The 21,000-nt window shown below is 38.2% G+C and overlaps 1 protein-coding gene across 8 annotated transcripts in view; it reads left to right on the top strand.

The window, feature by feature from the left end:
• Positions 1-21,000, top strand: part of FERMT2 (FERM domain containing kindlin 2) — a 90,036-nt gene extending 69,036 nt beyond the window's left edge. For 4 of the 8 annotated variants that reach the window (XM_037054321.1, XM_037054327.1, XM_037054320.1 and 1 more), the window contains 12 exons: positions 12-114; positions 1,677-1,784; positions 6,341-6,475; positions 7,163-7,212; positions 8,471-8,595; positions 14,117-14,223; positions 14,391-14,612; positions 16,548-16,571; positions 17,102-17,122; positions 17,734-17,858; positions 18,180-18,321; positions 19,723-21,000. In XM_037054321.1, the coding sequence (XP_036910216.1) occupies positions 12-114; positions 1,677-1,784; positions 6,341-6,475; positions 7,163-7,212; positions 8,471-8,595; positions 14,117-14,223; positions 14,391-14,612; positions 16,548-16,571; positions 17,102-17,122; positions 17,734-17,858; positions 18,180-18,321; positions 19,723-19,896 (1,336 nt within the window). In that variant the 3' untranslated portion in view covers positions 19,897-21,000. The remainder of the gene's footprint in view (positions 1-11; positions 115-1,676; positions 1,785-6,340; positions 6,476-7,162; positions 7,213-8,470; positions 8,596-14,116; positions 14,224-14,390; positions 14,613-16,547; positions 16,572-17,101; positions 17,123-17,733; positions 17,859-18,179; positions 18,322-19,722) is intronic. The other 4 variants (XM_037054322.1, XM_037054325.1, XM_037054324.1 and 1 more) reach the window with 2 other exon arrangements.

The following is a 21,000-nucleotide window of genomic DNA, read 5'->3' as shown; positions in this document are numbered from 1 at the left end:
ACCTTGTCCAGGTGGCTTGATTCTTCAAGATCTCTCATGGAACAAGACGTGAAGGAAAATGAGGCCTTGCTGCTCCGATTCAAGTATTACAGCTTTTTTGATTTGAATCCAAAGGTACCAAGGGTTTAGAGGAATTTCTTCTTTTGTTTCCTTTTTGTTTTGTTATTTGGGTGCTTGTTTTTTGGAAGTTGGTGGGGTAAGAAATTGTAAATAGCAAGTCTTGAATCATAAAAACCCAAAGCAATAGACAGAGTTGTCTGTATTTTAAATAAGTGTATTGTTTTAGTAAGTTGAAAACATAACTAAACTTTTGATTTGCATATCAAAGGCACTAATTTGGTAAAAGACATGGAATTGGTAAAGTAGTTTTTGGATTTTTTTCATACCTCTCTTCATCTGTACTTTAGGTAAAAGAAAAGTTTCTGAAAAATTACCTTTCAATTACATACCAAAACATGCTGCTTTAAAAAAATTTTAAAGTCTACAGGTCTTGCTGTCTTATAGCCAAACATTGTAACGTTTTTACTGTAAAATGATTGCTACTGAGGTACTTTGTTTTCCTAATAATATTTAAGTTTATTACAAAAATATGGAATGTTTTATCCCAGAAAAGATATGGTACACAGATTTGGGTCTTTTGCTTCCCTATCATCGGGCAGGGGTGGGGTCTCAACTACCCCCCCCCCAACTATCTTATCTTTTCATGTCTAGAGTATAATCTAGATTTTAATGAATGTAATTAGCATTTTTGTAAGTGCTTATATAATTCATTATACAACAGTAAAATATATAGTAGAACCATTAAAAATCATTGTAGTTCTAAGGGGAAGGGTTTGCAGGAACAAGTACAAAGGACACATGGACAAAAACAAGGGTGGGTAGAAATGGGAGGGAGGTGGGGAAGGCTGGTGGTAAAAGGCAGAAAACTGTACTTTAACAACAATTAAAATAAAAATTTTTTAAAATGTAAAAAAAATCATTGTAGTTGCTTTTTAGGCCATAACCTATCTAATTTTAGTAAAACCAAAAAGGCTTTGGGATATTTGCTGAGGCAGGAAAGAGAGTTATGTATTTTGTTAACATTCTAAGATTTTATTAATACATTATTGATTTTTTAATATAAATGAATATAATTTAATAGCATAAGTAAATCTTTTCTACAAGTCTGTATGCACCCTCTATTTTGGATTCTTAAAATAATTCCTGTGTCTAAGGACCTGCCACTTTGTCTGGGTATGCTTTTACACAGTGAGCAAGATGTTCCTGAAATAATTAATTTACTGTCTGATTATGACATTTTAGTGTGGCAAGTTTCAACAATAATACAGAAGAGCAATCAGTTCTGCCTTTAATGTCTTCAGGTTAGATTCCTTGTGTTAAGGACTAATATCTAATGGTTATTTCCCTAGAAAACAACATACAGAATCGGTTTATAATAATAATAATAATCTTTTGGAATATTTCATTGTCATTTTTTAATGGAAAATTAGATGTAGATATATATATATATCCAACCCCATAGGTATATTTATTATTGCATATTTGATAATTAATAAAATCCCATAAAAATTGTGTATATTAAATTTTTCTTGTAAAGTTTTAAAATGAATATTGAAAGTTTTCAAACTTTATTAAAAGTGATGTATTATAAAAGAACTGTGTCTCTTTTGCTGCAGTATGATGCAATCAGAATCAATCAGCTTTATGAGCAGGCCAAATGGGCTATTCTCCTAGAAGAAATTGAATGCACAGAAGAAGAAATGATGATGTTTGCAGCCTTGCAGGTAGTGAAGAGTACTGGTAAATGGGATTTTGGGGGAAAAGAGGATATGGAATTATTTTTAAGTAGTGAAGTGGCATAGTAATCCAGTAGCATTTTAATAGTGTTTGCTTTTTTGCTGTGCAGAAGGTGAATAGAAACTTAGGAAGGTAAAGTACACATATGACTTGTGTTTAATCTTTTGTCTCATCTAAGAATTTAGTTAGTATACTTAATAATTACTTTTCTGTGTCCTACAGGAGAAAAATTATCCTCCTACCCCCAGATGTATACTAACTACTCATATTTTTTTGGAAACAGTCTATATTAAAAACAAGATTTCTAAAATGAAGCTTGTTTAATTTCATATGCAGGGGGGTTGATAATGTTTGTAAAATGGGCTATGGCAGAAATAATACCCTTCAAGAAGATAAAATTTTAAGACACTTGTCAAACTGACCATGAATATCAATAGGTTTTTAGAAAGATAATCCTTTATAAATAGGTAGCTAATGTTTTATTATCATTGAGCGTATTTTTATATGTTTTTAAAAAATATATTTTATTGATTATACCATTACAGTTGTTGTTCTATTCCCCCCTTCAGTCCCCTCCACCTGCACACCCCCTCCCCCACCATTCCCCCCCCTAGTTTATGACCACGTGTCTCAAGTTCTTTAGATTCTATATTTCCCCTACTATTCTTGCCCTCCCCCTATCTATTTTCTACCTACTGTCTATGCTATTTTCTGTACCTTCTCCCCCCTTCTCCTCCCACTCCCCTGTTGCTATCCCTCCATGTGTTCTTCATTTCTATGGTTCCACTCCTAATCTAGCTGTCCTCTTGGTTTGCTTTTGTTTTAGGTGTGGTTGTTAATAACTGTGAGTTTGCTGTCCTTCAACTGTTCATATTTTTCATCTTCTTTTTCTTAGATAAGTCTCTTTAACATTTCATATAATAAGGGCTTGGTGATGATGAGCTCCTTGAACTTGACCTTATCTGAGAAGCACTTTATCTGTCCTTCCATTCTAAATGAAAACTTTGCTGGATAAAGCAACCTTGGGTGTAGGTCTTTGGATTTCATGACTTGGAATACTTCTTTCCAGCTCCTTCTTTTGCCTGTAAGGTCTCTTTTGAGAAATCTGCTGACAGTCTGATGGGAACTCCTTTGTAGGTGACTGTCCCCTTATTTCTTGCTGCTTCTAGGATTCTCTCCTTCATTTTAATCTTGCCTAGTGTAATTATGATGTGCCTTGGTGTGTTCCTTCTTGGGTCCAACTTCTTTGGGACTCTCTGAGCTTCCTGGATTTCTTGAAAGTCTATTTCCTTTGCCAGACTGGGGAAGTTCTCCTTTATTATTTGTTCAAATAAGTTTTCCACTCGTGGCTGTTTCTTTCCCCCTTCTGGTACCTCTATAATCCGGATGTCGGAATGTTTAAAGATGTTCTGGAGGTTCCTAAGCCTCTCCTCATTATTTTGAATTCTTGTTTCTTCATTCTTTTCTGGTTGGTTATCTTTTTCTTCCTTCTGGTCCACTCCCTTGATTTGAGTCCCAGTTTCCTTTCCATCACTGTTGGTTTCCTGTGCATCTCCCTTCATTTCAATTAGTTTAGCCTTCATATGTTCCTCTAATTTGTAACTAGAATCAACCAGTTCTATGAGCATCCTGATCATCACCAGTGTTTTGAACTATGCATCTGAGAGGTTCGCTATTTCTCGGTTGCTTACAGTTATTGGCTCTGGGGCTTTCAGTTCTTCTTGAGCCATCTTTTGGGCTGTTTGTGCCTGTTCCATATGAGGAGCACAGCCCTAGGTGTTCACCAGAGCAGGGCAACTCAGTCGCTGAGTTGTGAAAATGTATGTGGGGGCAGGGTCAAAGAGGAGCAATGGCGTCCCATCTGCAGCCTCCTGCCGCAGCTGCCACCATCACTGGGGCCCTCGCGTTTCATCCCACTGCATGCGAGTGTGCCACCGTTGTCAGCCCTCTACCACTGGGTTCATCCGCTGGGGCCTGTGTGGTCTGTCTCACTGCGCGCAAATGTGCGACCGGGGTCAGTTTGCCCCCGCACCCTGACTGGGTCCGGGCTACTTGCGCCCCTAGGTCGGGGGATCTTTCCTGCCTGACCCTGCTCCGCTGCTGGCTCCGCCCCTCTTACCATCCCGGTTGAACGGTTCGTTGTTGTCGCACTTCCGTATGATTCAATTTTCTGTTCTTTGGCTGTGTCTTTGTTCTCCAAACCTTTGTTGTATCCAAACTTGGTTGTGGGAGAAGGCACAGTGTTTCCACCTATGCCTCCATCGTGGCGGAAGTCAAGAGAAGGCCCTCATTTAGTTATGACTTTCTACCTGTATCTTGCTCTTAGAATATGGGCTTATAATTTTTCAGTGAGAGTTTTACCAATGAAAGAATGATACATGTAAAATATATATGGGGAAAACTACAGATTTTCATTGTAGGTTATTTCTCTTTATTGTGCATTTTTTTAAAAAGCCAAGATAACAGTGTTTAGCACATAGTAGGTGTTCAAAAAGGATTTATTGAATGAATATGCACACACTCATATTGTCACAGAAATGGGATTATTCTGCAGCTTCCCCATACCCAATGTACAGTAGATAATCCATTTCAGTGCAGTAAAAAATACCTCAGAAACCATGGATTTTAATTTGGGGAGACTGAATGTCCCTAAGCACAGTGCTCCTGGACCACATTAGAATCTAGATTTAATGAAGAATTTCATATTACAAATCTGTTAAGTTGTTAGAAGCCTTCCCAGAGACTGACCTGAAGGGCCTAGGTAGCCATCCAGTATCAGAAGTGGGAGACTTTGAAAGCATGACCAAGAGATAGATGCCTACTATTTTTTATTTCCGATACCTTATACTCTAGGCTGTTCTCCTTGGGGCTTCTGGTTCCTTGTGTAAAATAAATCTACAGTAGTAAAAAAAAAGGCATTCATAATAACAAGCTGTGGATAAAAAAATAAAGTAACACTGTTTTTATTTATTTTTTAAATTTTATAATTTTTTTTAGTAACACTGTTTTTAAAGCATTTAACTCTAGGACCTTTTGCATCAGAGTCACCTAAGGAACTTAGTAAAAATGCAGATTCCAGGGTGGACCCCAGAGTTGCTGAATCAGAATCCCTGGGAATGAACCTAAGAATGTATTTCTTAACCAGCTCTCCACATGATTCTTAATATACTCTGACATTTGAGGCCACTGCCTGTGACAGCCTCAGCCTACCTTACTCTCCATTGATTTGTGGAAGTTCCTACCACTGTAAGGATCTCTTTTCAGCATAGCTGAAGGCATAACCACAGACTTTTCATTACTAATTCACTAAATAAATCTTAAAATGCAGAAAAACACTGATAATTGCCTCAGATTAGTTCATTAAATGCTCTCATGAATAGATTATATTCAGTGAATATACTTCAGAAAGTTGGGGTGCAGTTCAGTGCTTTGAAGAGTATGTGATTTGAAAGTTCTGTTTATTATCGTATAAAGCTTCTCTGTGCTTTAGCATTAAAGTCTAACTGATAATATTTGTTCTAAGTCACGTACCTAAATGTATTTCAAATTGTGACTACTTAATCTATATCCAGAGATTTTTGTTTATATAAAGTCATTATCAGTGCTTCTGCATGTATATATGTAGTCACCTATAACCATATTATCATTCAACATCTCCCTCTGGGCATGTTTTCAGCATTGTATTGAGGAATGGGGGGAAATGCAGCTTTAGCTTTCAACATGACATTGACAACTAACTTTCTGGGTAATAGTGGACTTATAAAGTAATCAGTGTTAATCCATTTCTACACTTGACCTTATGCATATTCTTTTCATTCGATAGTTATTGGTTCCAGGCCCTGTTCTAGACATAGGGAATAAATAGTGCAGTAGAGGACATCAAAATATCTCTGCTTGTGTAGGGTTTAGTGGAGGATGTGTTTATCACTAAGGCCTAGGACCTTCCAAACTAGGAATTTATTTGTGTATGCCCAAATATCTTTCTTCGTTTGGACAAATGTTTATTGGCACACTTAGGACATTGATTTCAGTTGCCATCACCTTTATTTTCTTATCGTTCTAGTTCCTGGACACTTTTATCTTTCCACATTAAGTGATGAAAACCATTCACTATAGATGTAGATAATAATCTCAGTAGAACAGTCATTTATTTTTTAAAAATATATTTTGTTGATTATGGTATTACAGTTGTCCCACTTTTTTTCTCCCCTTTATTCCCCTCCACCCCCCGCCACCAGCATTTCCCCTCCTTAGTTCATGTCCTGGGTTGTACATATAAGTTCTTTGGCTTCTTCATTTCCTATACTGTTCTTAACTCCCCCCTCCCCGTCTGTTTTGTGCCTACCATTTTTGTCTCTTATTCCCTGTACCTTTTCCCCATTCTCCTCCCTCCCCCTCTATGCCAATAACCCTCCACGTGATCTCCATTTTTGTGATTCTGTTCCTGTTTTAGTTGTTCGCTTAGTTTGTTGTTTTTGTTTTAGGTTCAGTTGTTGATAGTTGTGAGTTAGAATAGTCATTTAAATAACATTTCTGGTTTCAGTATCATATCAATAAGCTGTCAATCATGACATCAGAGAATCATTTGAACAACAGTGACAAAGAAGTTGATGAAGTTGATGCTGCCCTTTCAGACCTGGAGATTACTTTGGAAGGTGGTAAAACATCAACAATTCTGGTAGAGTGAACCTTTTGTCTACTAATTACTTTGAATTGATGCTTACCTTTTTGTAAATTTAGGTTGTCATGAAGTATTTGGGAGATACAGAGAAATATTTAATGCTTTAGAGAAATGGGACATCAGTTTTTCAGAAACTTTAAAAATTAATATTGTTCTAGTTTCTAGTGCCTCCAGCACAGTAAAGATAGGTCTTCTGATCCCTGCCTGCTGTCCCACAGGTGGGAGTGGCACGTGCTGGAGAGGGAAAGTTCATCTTGAGTCATGGCAAAATCCATCTTGTGGTCTCCAGATTGGATGTATTACAAAAAGAAGAGAGAAATGGATCTCAGGAAAAATTTTAAATGCTAAGTTTAGTTTTATGATTCTGAAGCTTAGAAATTAGTAATTACAGAAGATACATTTATCTTGGGGCTGTTGTGATTTACAAAATTTCCATGTGCAGATACAAACAGTTTTAGCTGGTATCAATAGTGTATTTTTGTGGGTTGTATATATTGCTATTTTGATCAAACGTTACTAGCTTTTTATTACATTTTGTAGTATATGACCACATAATACGATTATACCTTTACAATCTTCATAATCTGTGTTTTAGGTAAGTAAGCTGGTTCTTGATGTCAGATAGCAGATATTCGAGTTCTCATTTCATGAAAATAAGAAAAAATGATTAAATTATTTCCCCAGGGAGACATCACTTCAATTCCTGAACTTGCTGACTATATTAAAGTTTTCAAGTAAGTACAAAAAATGTAGGGATTCCAAATACTAATGAATAATAAGTTTCAGTCTTATAGTTTCATTCACATTATTAAATTTACCGTAAATTTGACTGGCAAATGCATCTGTAAAAGCACTTACCAAGTAGATGAATTAAAATGAGGGGAAATAACCATTTGTACCAAATTAAAATCACAGTACTCTTTGTTTTAGCCAGTAATCATTTTTCTTAAGGAAGAAAAAAACAGACTGTAGCCTAGATTGCATCACCTAGACTGTGATACCTACAGTGCCTCACAGACGGTGTGAGCGGCCTGCCTGGGGGAAGCCCGGTGGGTAAGGAACTCTCACTGCCAGCTGTTATCGCCTTGTTCAGAGCCTCAGATTCTACTGAATGCTTATCCATTTGTTCATGAAACATTTTGTAATCAAGGTTCCAGTGTATGTTATGTAGACTTTTAACACTTAGTCTAGTTGTATTTCACAGAATCATGAGAGCCAGGCATTTAGGCAGAGAGGGGAAAGAAGAAGGGAGGTGATGTGGAATGTAATATACAAAGCCATTACGGAATAAACTGTCTACTGTACCTAAACATAAAACAGCTCAATATACATAACATTTCTGAAATAAGGGCATGATTTCAGATGCTGCTGCCTCCCCACCCCCTTTTTTCACCACTTACACACCTTTTTCATCTACCTGTACGTTTATTTACTCTTCCCTTATGACTGCTCTATCTTTGTAATGTTTGATGTTGGAGTGGCCAGTTAAAGTCACCATTGAAGTACATCCCTGAGGGAGATGCACTTCCCTCACTTCAGTCAGGCCAGGTAAAGTTGCTGGTTCAGAGAGGCTCCAAAGACAGCTCTACAGACATCTGTGAACCTGGGGGTAATTATGAGATCTAGGAACTTTCCTGTTCTTGACATTTATTTCACCTCTCTCTTTTCCTGTCCTTCCCATATGACCTGGTTGTAATACAGATAGCTAGAACTGCCAGGAATACTGGGATGTTGGCCCTACTGTCTTTCTCCTCTGCCCATTCATTCACTATTTGTGAGATCTGCCTGATCAAAGACTATTTGGGAAGGAAGGAGCAAATTCAGTACTAGTACCACTGAATATAATACATTGGCCAAAGGGAACTGAATTCAGCAGATATGAAACTTGGCCAGAGACTTTTAACATTGTGAAACTTTGATGCTAAAACAAAAAAACATTGATAAAGTTATTTCAGAAGTGGTTTTTTTCTCTTAATTCTATTTGACACATAGGCCAAAAAAGCTGACTCTAAAAGGTTACAAGCAGTATTGGTGCACCTTTAAAGATACATCTATTTCTTGCTACAAGAGCAAAGAAGAATCCACTGGCACACCAGCTCATCAGATGAACCTGAGAGGTAAGGAAGGGAAACCCTGGACTGGTCAGTATCGATAGCAAAGCATCTATTAGCTAATATTCAATAAACTTCACTTTGCTGGGAGGGAGATTTTCAGCAGTTTCTGCACTCCTTTAGGTTCCTCTTTTAGACTTATCTCAGATGACTACTCTTGGTTCTTCCCATTACTCCTTCACCCCTTTCATCTGCTAAGTGGACTGGTTCAAGTGGTAGGAGAATTTCCTCTCCAGGTTCAACTGCTACTTCTCCAGCTGAAGGGACATTCTGCTTGCCTCCTGTTGTGACTTCTCTGTAGTTTGTAGTTTGACAAGCCTCCATTTATGATACTCACTGAAACTACCTGGCGGACTTCCAGTTCAGATACCACTTCCTCTAGGAAGCCATACCCCTGTGACATACTCCAGATAAACCTATCACAGGTCGTAAATGCATTTAATAACATCTGACCTACTGAACATCATAGCTTTGCTTAGCCTACCTTAAATGTGCTCTGAACACAATGCCCCCTTGTCTGCCTGGCTCCCAAAACACTGACAACACAGTACACTGTCGAGCACCGGTTGTTTGCACCAGTGATCATGTGGCTGACTGGGAGCTGAATTACTGCCCAACGTTGTGACAGGTGTGCTGCATATCACTAGCTTGGGAAAAGATCAAAATTTCAGATCTGAAATGCAGTTTCTATTGAATACATACCACTTTCACACCATCATAAAGTCAGAAAATTCTAAGTTGAGCCATTGTAAGTTGGGGGCCCGTCTGTAAACCTTGGCACCCGGCGTACTCAGTAAAGGAGGCAGTAGCTTGGCTCTTCACTGTGGCTTCCCTTACAGCAAAGGCTAGTAAACTAAAAATACATTTCAGACTCACTTCTAGATTCCAGTCTGATGCATTCACATGAGACTTGAATTCCCAACTGAGTTAAAGGGTTGGAGAGGCAGAATTGAGAAAGGAGTGGGGTTCTCCCAGGCTCTGGAGCTACAGCTGCAGTGGGTTCCTAGCTACTGGGTTCTCAGCTACTCGATTGTAGTGAAGGAGTGCACCTCCCTGGTAGGCTGGTTGTGAAGTGGTATTTAGGGAATAATTCCTATCAGCCCAGCCCACCTCCTTTGGGTTACATTTTACATATACATTTTTATTATTATTTGTAAAACAATTTGGACCAAAGTATCAAAGAAAAAGATTCCCTAACTCATTTCACGAAAATTATTCCCAAAATAATTTTGCCTATCACTTAAAATGCAGAGGTGTTTTTTCTGATCTTTTTTTCTTAAGTACATTGCACATTAGGGTATTTTTAGCATATTTCCAAAACATTCCCAAATCTCTGCTTTATCTGCCCCATAGTCATCTGAACTGCTTCCTAGTTGTACACATTGTGAAAAATAGAAAACCTCTGTTTTGGGGAGAAGATAGATAGCTTTGTTCAAGTATTGGGATTCTGTAATTTTCCTGAAACTTTTAATTAGTCTCACTGTCTTTCTCAGTCACGAGAGTGTAACTTTGGGTATCTACCAGTATTTGTTACTCAGAGTCCGTTTTAAAAGCTTTCTTCTTGCCTACCTCCTAAACTGCCCAGGATCAGCTCAGATTCACCACTCCTAACAGACTAGATCTGTCTTTTGGCGTCTGTCCTTTCCGTTCTTATTGTATCCTTCACCTTCTGCCTTGAATGACTGAGAAGTCAAGTCCTGGTATGGAGAACAACTCCACAAGGTGTTCTCATTCCACCTCTCCTGAGTTTTCCCAAAGGAGCACTTTTCTGGCACATCACACTGAGGAAGGGAAACACTAGTTTAAGAATCAAATGGCCAAGATTCTGCCCTGCCACTAAACAAGCCCTGTGAATTTGGAAAAATAGTCCATTTGGACTTTAGTGTCTTCCTCTGAGACATGAATCTGCTGGACTAGAGAGGTTGTAAGGCCCTTGAGAGATTTAAATGCAAAGTTCTAAACAAAATTCAGTTTAGCAAATGTAATTGAACTCTTGTGCCACAAACTACTAGGTACTAGAGACATGAGCAAGAACAAATAATAGTCTCAGCCCTCAAGATGTTCAGAGCATGTTGGGAAGATAAACAATGACAATTTAGGCAATAATAGTACTTTAAAAATTCAGTAATGGGCCAAAGGAGCAAGGGAGTAACGGTGCTATATCATTTAGTCTTCAGTAATGGTGGAGAGGATTAGGGGAGACTGCATAGGGAAAATGCTGTTGGACTCAGGATCCAAAAGAGAAAGCTGAGATCTGGGAAAGGAAGGAGGAGAGTTGGTAAAGAGCCTTCCAGGAAGAGAGCCTGGTGTACGCAATGCCTGGAGGAAAGCATCAGCAACCGCAGAGGGTTCTGTGCTGCTCGAATGCAGACTTCAATCAGAAGGATGAATACTTCCTTAGTAGCTGTTGAATCTGGTTCCCGCTAACATGAGAGGAATTGCAGAGGATGTTGGCAAGAATTAGTGGATAAAAATGTTGAGATAATTTCCTCAACTGGCAACAATGAAGGCCACCAAAAATTACTAACATGAAAATGACAAGATCCATCATTTTTATTGACTACAGTTTAGAGGAGTAATTTCAGATGGTGATAGGGATCCAGATTAAGGTTATCAGTATGGATGAAGAAAGGGTATAAATTTAGTAGATAGGAGGAGGCTCAGTCAGTAGACGGAATGATTAATCTGGATGGGGTTAGAAGGAAAGGACTTGTTTCTGGCTTGTACAGTTAGATGGATAGGGTGTTACTGAGACTGGGAATAGGTAAGAGCTGAGTTTGGGGAGAAAGATGAGTTTAATTTGGGATATTTTAAATTTGAGGTACGTGTGGGATACCTACCTGGAGATACCGTCTGTAGGCCATTGGATCATGGGAGAGATCCATGCTCCAGATACTGATGTGGTAGCACTGAGCATTAATGGTAAACGTACCCATTAGAATGGTTGTCTATTACGTGAGAAAGCTGAGAACAGAACCCTGCAGAAGGTTCATGTTTAAGGGACAGAGCATATTAGAGAAGAAAAGCTTGTAAAGGAAACAAAAGAATATATAAGAAGATATGAAAATTATATATGATGGAAGCTAAGATAAAAAGTTATTTCAAAAAACACAGAATAACTCAGGATCAAATGCTACAGAAAAGTCCCCTGGCTGGTGTGGCTCAGTGGATTGAGTGCTGGCCTGTGAACCAGAAGGTTGCCGGTTTGATACTGGTTGGGGCACATGCCTGGACTGCGGGCCAGGTCCCCAGTTGTGGGCATGTGAGAGGCAACTCATGTTTCTCTCACACATCAGTGTTTCTCCCCTTCTCTTTTCTCTCCTTTCCCCTCTCTGTAAAAAAATAAAAAATTTTTAAAAAGTTACCCAGTTCTTCATGTTAAAAAAAAAGCTGCTGAAAAGTAATAAAGATTATTAAGCCTCCACAGGATTTATCCCCATCAAGGTGGTCAGTGGCCTTAATTAAGAACAGATTCAGCAGATTTCAGGGGCAGTTTGAGTGAGAGTCAAAAGTGCAGTCGTTGAGAAGTAAATAGGAAACAAAGACGGCTTTTTAATGGGCCTTGTCTGTGACAAGGAGGACAGAGGGCAGTAACAAGACAGAGGTGTAAAGAGGAGAGGCATTTTGTGGTTTAAGATGGAAGCGAGGCAAGGAAGTTCAGCGCTGATGGAAAGGTCACAGTAGAAAGAAATCTGTCCGGGAGAGGGAGAGGATCTCTGGTGAGGAGCAAGGTTCCTGGGACGGTAGAACACTGGACAAGGTGAGGGTTTGTGGTAGAAGAGGCCTGAGAAGAATTGAAGTAAACTTTTTTGAGAATGTCTGTAAACACAGGGTTGCAGGTGTCAAGGCCCAGGTTGAGGCTAAGATCCCTGAATTTCTAATGAAACCTGTCTCTAATCAGTTTTGTGATTTTTATTTATTTAATCTTTAGAGAGGAAGGGAAGGAGAGAGGGAGAGAAATATCAGTGTATGGTTGCCTCTTGTGAGTCCCCTGCTGGGAACTGGCCTGCAACCCAGGCATGTGCCCTGGCTGGGAATCGAACCACAATACTCTGGTTCACAGGCCCACCCTCAATCCACTGGGCTACACCAGCCAGGGTGCATTTTCCTTTTTAAAAGGCCTAATTAATGGAATTTTTCAGAAGATGTCTATCTTCAAACATCTCTTTGTTTTAACTTTGCATGTTAACTTATTGCCCCACAACTTCCTCAGAGTTTCTAATGCTTTTGTAGAGGGAGTTAAATGCTGTAGCTATTTATATGTAGTAAATATTAAAAAAAATAAAGACAGGGAGAACGTCCACCGAATGTTAGGAGTTGCTTCTGGAGAGGAGTGGAGTATCCCCTTTATCTAAAAGGGCATTTCCATGCGAAGGAAAAAATGACAGTTTTGACATTTGTTCGTCTGTGGTAGACGTGTAGGGGTTTGTACTCTGTGCCAGGAGAAGTTTCTCCGGTGCAAAGAGCCAAGCAGTGGCAAGGCCTGCTCGCAGTTCACATTTTTCAGCATAGAGCCCCCTGGGTGATCTTCGGGCACATTGGGGGTGACATGGACTAGGTAAAAACAGTTGGCATACCCATACCCTTCAGCGAGCTTTGACATGTATGTTACCTTATTTATCCTTATAGCATCCCTATGGGGTAGAGAGAGTTTAAGGTTCGGAAATTTGGGTTTAGTGGTGTTAAATAAATGGGGCATCATTATTAAGTGGTAGAGAAAGGTCTGGAACCCAAATCTGTCTGATGGCAAAGCTCTTCTCCATTTATTATGCTGGTTACTACATAAACCATTGCCTCATTATGTAACTGGGTATATGTTCAATAAATCTGTGTTTTCTTCTGGAAAGCTACTGGCTAATACCTTTTATATGTACATATATTTTATTTATGTATTTTTAGAGAGGGGACGGGGGAGAGAAAGTAGGAAGAAACATCAGTTTGCTGCCTCTTATAGGCCCACAACCCAGGCATGTGCTCTGACCAGGAATTGAACCAATGACCTTTTGGTTCACAGGCTGGCACTCAGCACTCTGAGCCACACCAGCTAATGCTTAGCAGAGTTGATTTCAGGGCTCTGAAGAGATTCCCATGTAGGGCTCTTACAAATGGGCTAATCTTCCTCACACAAGTCATTTATTCTAACCGAAACACACAAGTTAGAATTTGGTTGATAGATATTTTTAAAGCCTTACACATTAAGAAACTTAAAAATCCCAAATAACTTAATATTCAAAGATCTGAATAATATTAAAGCAGTACAGTATCAAAACTTGTTGGGGTGCAAGTCGTGGTTTTGGCAATATCTTTTTAACAGGACCCTTTCCTTCACTTGGTCAAGTTTTGTGAGTTGTGAGGCCACAACCAGCCTCTGCCCTTGATCACCTCTCCTCTCCAGTAGATCTCTCCGACTCCTTGCTCCACACCAAACAGAATTACTGGGCATAAAGAAAACGAGGGATCTCTTTATTGGCTTGGGATTTCTTAAAAGTAAATTTGACCACTTTAATAATTGATTTTTTTATTACAGGATGTGAAGTTACTCCAGATGTAAACATTTCAGGCCAAAAATTTAACATTAAACTCCTGATTCCAGTTGCAGAAGGCATGAATGAAATCTGGCTTCGTTGTGACAATGTAAGTTTTCCGGTTAAAAATAAACCTCAGATGTTGGGGAGGGGTTTAAAAATGTGAACTTCAATTTTTCTTTAATCCCTTAGGGAATTAGTCAGTCATCCTTATATTTTATACTCAAAGGACCCATCATGTGATTCAATTCATACGTCGGTATTTCTTTTCAACAGGAAAAACAGTATGCCCACTGGATGGCGGCCTGCAGATTAGCCTCCAAGGGCAAGACCATGGCGGACAGTTCTTACAACCTAGAAGTTCAGAACATCCTTTCCTTTCTGAAGATGCAGCATTTAAACCCAGATCCTCAGTTAATACCAGAGCAGATCACAACTGATATAAATCCCGAATGTTTGGTGTCCCCTCGCTATCTAAAAAAGTACAAGAACAAGCAGGTACTTGGTTCATTCTATTTCATCTACTATTTTCTACTGGTTTGCTTTACAATTTTGTACACATTTTAAATTTAGGTTCCTCCCTTTAAAACTTTTGTCTTAATTGGTAGTCTTAATTTCCTATCAAGTGATTAGAATAATCGGAAATAGATAGCCTTCAGTCAGTTTAAGTTGGCCATTAAAAATCTTTATCCTGTTAATAGGATAGATAATGAGGTAGAATAGTTGGGAGTATATTTATTCTAAACAACTTGAATAAAGCCATTCTGTTAACAGGATGTTCATTCAGGGAATTAAATGTGGTCTTAATGCTTTGTGTTCCTTCATTTATGCAGTTTTATTCACTTCCCCAAAAAATCTATATTGACTCTTCTTGCTGTTGAAATGGACCTTTCCAGCTTTGGAAATAAATTTTACAATGGTAGAAATAGCCTACATTTTAACATTATCTTTTCTTAACATTAAGAGTCGAAACCTAACCAAGATTTGCATAATGTGACAAAATTTGGTAAATTCTCACTGAAATTCACCACCTTTGTTCACTCTGTTTAGAATTCCTTTCCTGGAAATTGATACTATAAAAGGATTGCTATGTAGGGAAATGGTGCTTCGGTACAACATAAAAGGTTTTTTGCAGGGGAATTTCACTTGGGATAACCCCTAGTAATTGTCTACACCAAACATCCGGCCATAAAAGGAAAAAGCTTCAGTTTGGGGGTGGGGAGGAGAGAAGACCTTTGAAATAAATATTTTATTTTCATCTAGTTTCCTTTTGATTTTAAAGAATAATTTTAAAACATTGAAAAGGCTCAGGGAAGTAACCGGGATACTTAGTAAACTTAGTAATCCTTAACTTTAAGTAATGCTTATCATGTGAGTCGGACATCACTTAACCAGAAGTTTAAAGTGCTGAGAATCAGTCACCAAGTAGTTGTGTTTTAGTTTCTGAGTCACACAATGTGGGAGTCGTAAGGAATGACGGAAATGCTGCCCTGGGGAGCTTTGTGGAATGTAGATTGGAAGTAGCAAAGTGAATCAAAGACTAATTTATTTAGTTTTATTCTTAGTAATTTCATTTAAAGATTATTTGAAAAAAAGGATTCATATGCCTTCGGAGGCAATGAATAAATTCAAATCTTAGCAATCCTATTTTCACTATCAAGTGTCATGAAAAAAAGATATTAAAGTAGAACTGAAAACAGCCAAATGTTGGTTTAGCTGTCAGAGAAAGGTATTGTTTTTCAGATACTTTCAAAATGGTAGTTTTCACTTTAAAAAGTTCCGACTAAATTGTTAACTGTACATGCTCTTGAGGACAAAGACAGTGAGTGTCTGGCTGCCCTGAACTGGCATGGTGGCAGAGTGTGTGCGGTCCCTGGTTAAGGCTCCTCCCAGCCTGTCTTCCACACCGACATCTTACCAAATGCGCATTCCTTTTTAACCCTCCTCACCCGAATCAGACTTACGGATGTTCCCAGAAGGTAGACTCCAGATATTGCACACCTAGTAAGTGCTGATGGGGAAAGTTCACTTGTTGTGTGTCAGGTGCTGTACTGGCTGGTTGTTGGCCACAGTGCGCAGCGACTGTCTGTTACCTGTGTCATCCGGTGGCGTGTTAAGGACTCAGTCTGGAAGACGTGTAGGCCCTGCGCCCTTCGTCCCTACCAGGGCATGAGTCGTGGCTTTCCTCTGGGTCCGTTGGGATAGCCTTTGTCATAAGGAATCTACTTGAATTCCTCAGAGCTCCATGTTAAATTAATTAAACTTGCTGTGGATATTTTCACATGAATGTGATCCCCAAACTGGATTTTATATTTTCAAGAACAGAGTTGTTCCATATTTTATCCATGTTAATCCAAATTGAAGTGGACTGACATGTGTTTATAGCCACCAGTCCTAGTGTAGTGTGTGGTATCTCTCTATTTTCCCTTCCAGGAAAAAGGATGCAAAAAACAGATGGTAACTGACGAGTTGGCTTTTCTTGTGTAATTAAAAGAAACAGTATGGTCATTGCACTTATTTTATGCCTTCAACCTATTTTTGAAAATCAGTGCATGAATAATACTATCTGACTTAATCTGAGATAATATTGAAGGCTCTTAAATATTAAATTTGATTTTACTACTAAAATAATTAGCTTTACCCTAATCAGTAAAAATTGGTACATGAAGGGGAAAGGGGGTATTTGCTCTTTTATTTCCTCCCTCAACCTTCTACCCTTAATTTTAGTAACACTTAACAATCTAAAACAATGTGGAGTGTTTTCTCAATATTCTAAATGGAAATAATCACTGCTTCCTCATTTCCATTTTCATGCTTGCATTTACTTTGCTTGGTTTCCACCTAAAGTAATTTTTTGCATGGTTTTTGGCTAGAATTTTGGTTTGCAGGTTACCGCAACTTTTTCTTTGCTTCATTGCCGTTTTTTTTTCTGATTGCCTTTTTTTTCTTTCTGCTTCCTTTTCTTTCCCTCGCATTGCCATCTGCAGCCAGGCTATATAAGAGATTTGGTAAGTTCTCCATATTTACCAAAAAAGAAAGGAGATAAATAAAACATTTTAAAGCCCTAGCTACAATCTCCTCTCATGGATTAATTTCCTTCCACTCCTTATGGGAGTAGCCTTCCCAAAGTGAGTATAATTTAAATTAAAATTTAACTTTTCTAATGATTCCCTTAGAAAAACTTAAAATTATGGTAGTAAATATTTTTGCTAGAAACTTGTTTTCTAGGTGGTCATTTTGATCATATATCGTGATGCTAAATTTAAAACATACCATGTATATGAGGATTAAAACATGCTGTTTTATTATAGCAGTATCGTAGATGTGTATACTTGAAGTATGTGTCAAGAATGGCAGCTGCATACCCCCAGTAGTACTTTTTGTTTCTTGATATATGGAAACTGAAATTAAGAAATACATAAAGGTCCATTTTGAGAAGTCATTTTACCAAAATTCCCAAATGTAGCTTTCTAATTCCATCTCTTGACAACGTATGATTGGGGGGGGGCATATAATTCAATTTTTTATCTTTTGTCTCGAGTCTACCATTATTGTCTCGAGTCTACCATTAAAGAATAATGCCTCAGTAAAAAAGATGTTGATGTTCAATCGTATTTAGATAACAGCAAGAATCCTGGAGGCCCATCAGAATGTAGCTCAGATGAGCCTAATTGAGGCCAAGATGAGATTTATCCAAGCGTGGCAGTCCTTGCCAGAGTTCGGCATCACTCACTTCATTGCAAGGTCAGTGGTTTGATTCAGCACTTGTGTGTAAACCTCAATCTGTACCTTACCACTTCATCTACTTCATGTAATTAAAAATCAAACATTTAAAGCCACTAATTTAGATCCATTAACCTCTTTCACAGTAATATTTAAAGACTGTTAGAAAGTATTTTCTATACATGTAATTTTTACATTAAAAATTCAAAGTGATTGCATTTCTGTTTTTACTTGTATAAGTAAGACTAGCACTTTCTTTTAGAGCTAAAGAGGACATCCTCTTAACGAAAAAACAGACCAGTATGTCCCAAATATTTATTTACTATGTTTTTAATGCTACAGGTTCCAAGGGGGCAAAAAAGAAGAACTTATCGGAATCGCATACAACAGACTGATTAGGATGGATGCCAGCACAGGAGACGCAATCAAAACGTGGCGTTTCAGTAACATGAAACAGTGGAATGTCAATTGGGAAATAAAAATGGTAAGCTATAACCCTGGCTGGTGTAGCTCAGTGGATTGGGTGCGGGCTGTGAACCAAAGGGTGGCTGGTTCCATTCCCAGTCAGGGCACACGCCTGGGTTGTGGGCCAGGTCCCGGTGGAGGCCATGCAAGAGGCAACCACACATTGATGTTTCTCTCCCTCTCTTTCTCCTTCCCTTCCTCTCTCTCTAAAAATAAAAAAAGAAATAAAGTAATTTAAAAAATGGTAAGCTATAACAATATTACTTGAATACTGTTAAAAATTAGTAAATTAAGAATAAAAATCCCTATAAATTCTGAAGATTATTTATACTATTACCCCTTAAAATATAAAACATGGTTAGTTATTCATTTTCTACTTCAAAATTCTAAGTATTAGAATTATTAAAATTCTAAGAACAGCCCTGGCTGGGTGGCTTGCTTGTTGCAGCATTGTCCTCATGCACCCACGTTGTAGGTTCGATGCCTGGTCAACACACGTACGAGAATCAACCAGTGAATGCACAGATGGGTGGGGAACAGCAAATCAGTCTGTCTCTTCTTCCCTCCCTCCCCCTAAAATCAATAAATTAAAACATTTTTTAACTTAAAAAGACTTTTGAGAACATAATTATGTACTTAGAATATTGTTGTTTTTCATTAACACATAAATCCCTTCCACTCACAGTAACGGCTTCTGTTTATTAAATGCCTACTTTGTGCCAGGCGTGACAGTAGATGCTCTCCATTTGAACCCCACTTCCAAACCTCACTGCGGCTTCGGGAAGTAGATGGATTACCCCTCCTCTACAAACGGGGAGACTAAAATGCAGAGGCCTGAGGGCTGTCATTGTCCACGGTCACACGCGTAGTAACAGTCGGTTCACACTGAGAGGTTTAGGGCTCTCAAACCCAGCACTGCCGTGTGTCCTGCTGCCCTGAGCCTTGGAGCACATAAAAGTCACTAAAAACAAACAGTCTTTTACTAACTACTCATGTGTTTTAAGATCACTATGTTTGTTGTATCAATTCCTGGTACTTCATTAGAATCCCATATTTCTGAAATATTTAAACATGATACCTAAAGGTTAAATATCTAAAACAAATAGTAAATTAAACACAGGAAGTAGGTTTTCTCCCAGGACTTGAGGGAGGGACGTTCTCATTAATTGAATCACCAGAGACCATTTGGGAACTTAATGACCTAAACCCCTTGTCTTCCTTTTCAGAGCAAGAAAACTAAAAAGGAGTTGGGGGCGGACTGGTACTTTTGACTTGCAGCTTTATTAAGTTTAGAATTAGAAAAGAATATTTGAGGATCACGTATTTTGTGATTGGACAGAACTCAAATAGCACCCCAGCTTCGCTTGGACCTGCCTGTCCGGAGTTTTCCTGGGACCTAACAGTTCTGTCTTTATTCCAGGTCACTGTCGAGTTCGCAGATGAAGTGCGCCTGTCCTTCATTTGTACAGAAGTGGACTGCAAAGTAGTTCATGAATTCATTGGTGGCTACATATTTCTCTCAACACGGGCAAAAGACCAAAATGAGAGTTTAGATGAAGAGATGTTCTATAAACTTACCAGTGGTTGGGTGTGAATAGAACTATGGAATGAAACTCCATGGCCATAACAATATTTAACTTTAAAAGCTGTTGTTTCTTATATGCTGCTTAATAAAGTAAGCTTGAAATTTATCATTTTATCATGAAAACTTTTTTGCCTTACCAGACCAGTTAATATGTGCACTAACAAGCACGACTATTAATCTGCTATTATGATACAGTATATGAACTTGAATATGGCACACATTCCTTAGGGCCAAGATTCAAAAACTTAAGTAGTGGGCAAATCAGGAACAAAACGTCACTGATTTAAGCTAGCCAAACTAAGAAACTCAAGCCATCTATTTTATAGCTATCCAGGGCTTAAACTATATGAAGTCTATTTATCATGTTTAATGCATGTATTTTAATGTATGTTTAATTTGACCTTGTGTTTTTAAATATATCCTACTTAACTCTGGTAGACATTTGAGTCCTCCCACCCCAATAAAATAGGGCCTATGAAAGATGCCTCAGTGTTTAATAATGTAATTGTTTTAACCTTGAAGGAAAATGCTGTTAGTCTGTTATGCTTGGTTTGTTTTTGTCCTTGAATAAGCATGTATGTATATGTCTTGTATTTTTATTTTTACAATATATTGTATTACAACACTTAGTATTCACCAGCATATTCACTGTCTGCCTAAAATATGCAACTTTTGCATTACAATATGAAGTAAAGGTCTATGAAGTATGCATTTTGTGTAACTAATGTACAAACACAAATTTTATAAAATTGTACAGTTTTTAAAAAAAAATTACTCACTAGCAAACAGCTTAGATATGTAGCATCTTTACATTAATTAAATGCTTTTAAATCTATAATTAATGTGCAGTTTTAATATCTGCTAAATTAAGAATGACTTCAATACAGTTGTGATTTGCCACAGTGTCCTTAACTCTACTGCCTGGACTGGCCGTATTCTAGTCTGTTGCGCTGTTACAATCTGCATCGGTGCTAGTCAAAGACTTCCTAGCTCACACAGCCCGGAAGGGTGCCCGGGAGGGGCGGGTTACCAGTACTGTCCAATAATCCATGGTTTAAAGACTGTATAAATGCATTTTATTTTAAATAAAAGCAGAATCTTTTATTTAATGTT

Source organism: Sturnira hondurensis, unplaced genomic scaffold, assembly GCF_014824575.4.
Source record: "Sturnira hondurensis isolate 20B ecotype Veracruz unplaced genomic scaffold, ASM1482457v3 Scaffold0008196, whole genome shotgun sequence".
In the NCBI taxonomy this organism is placed as follows: Eukaryota; Metazoa; Chordata; class Mammalia; order Chiroptera; family Phyllostomidae; genus Sturnira; species Sturnira hondurensis.
This window is presented reverse-complemented; position numbering and strand designations above follow the sequence as displayed.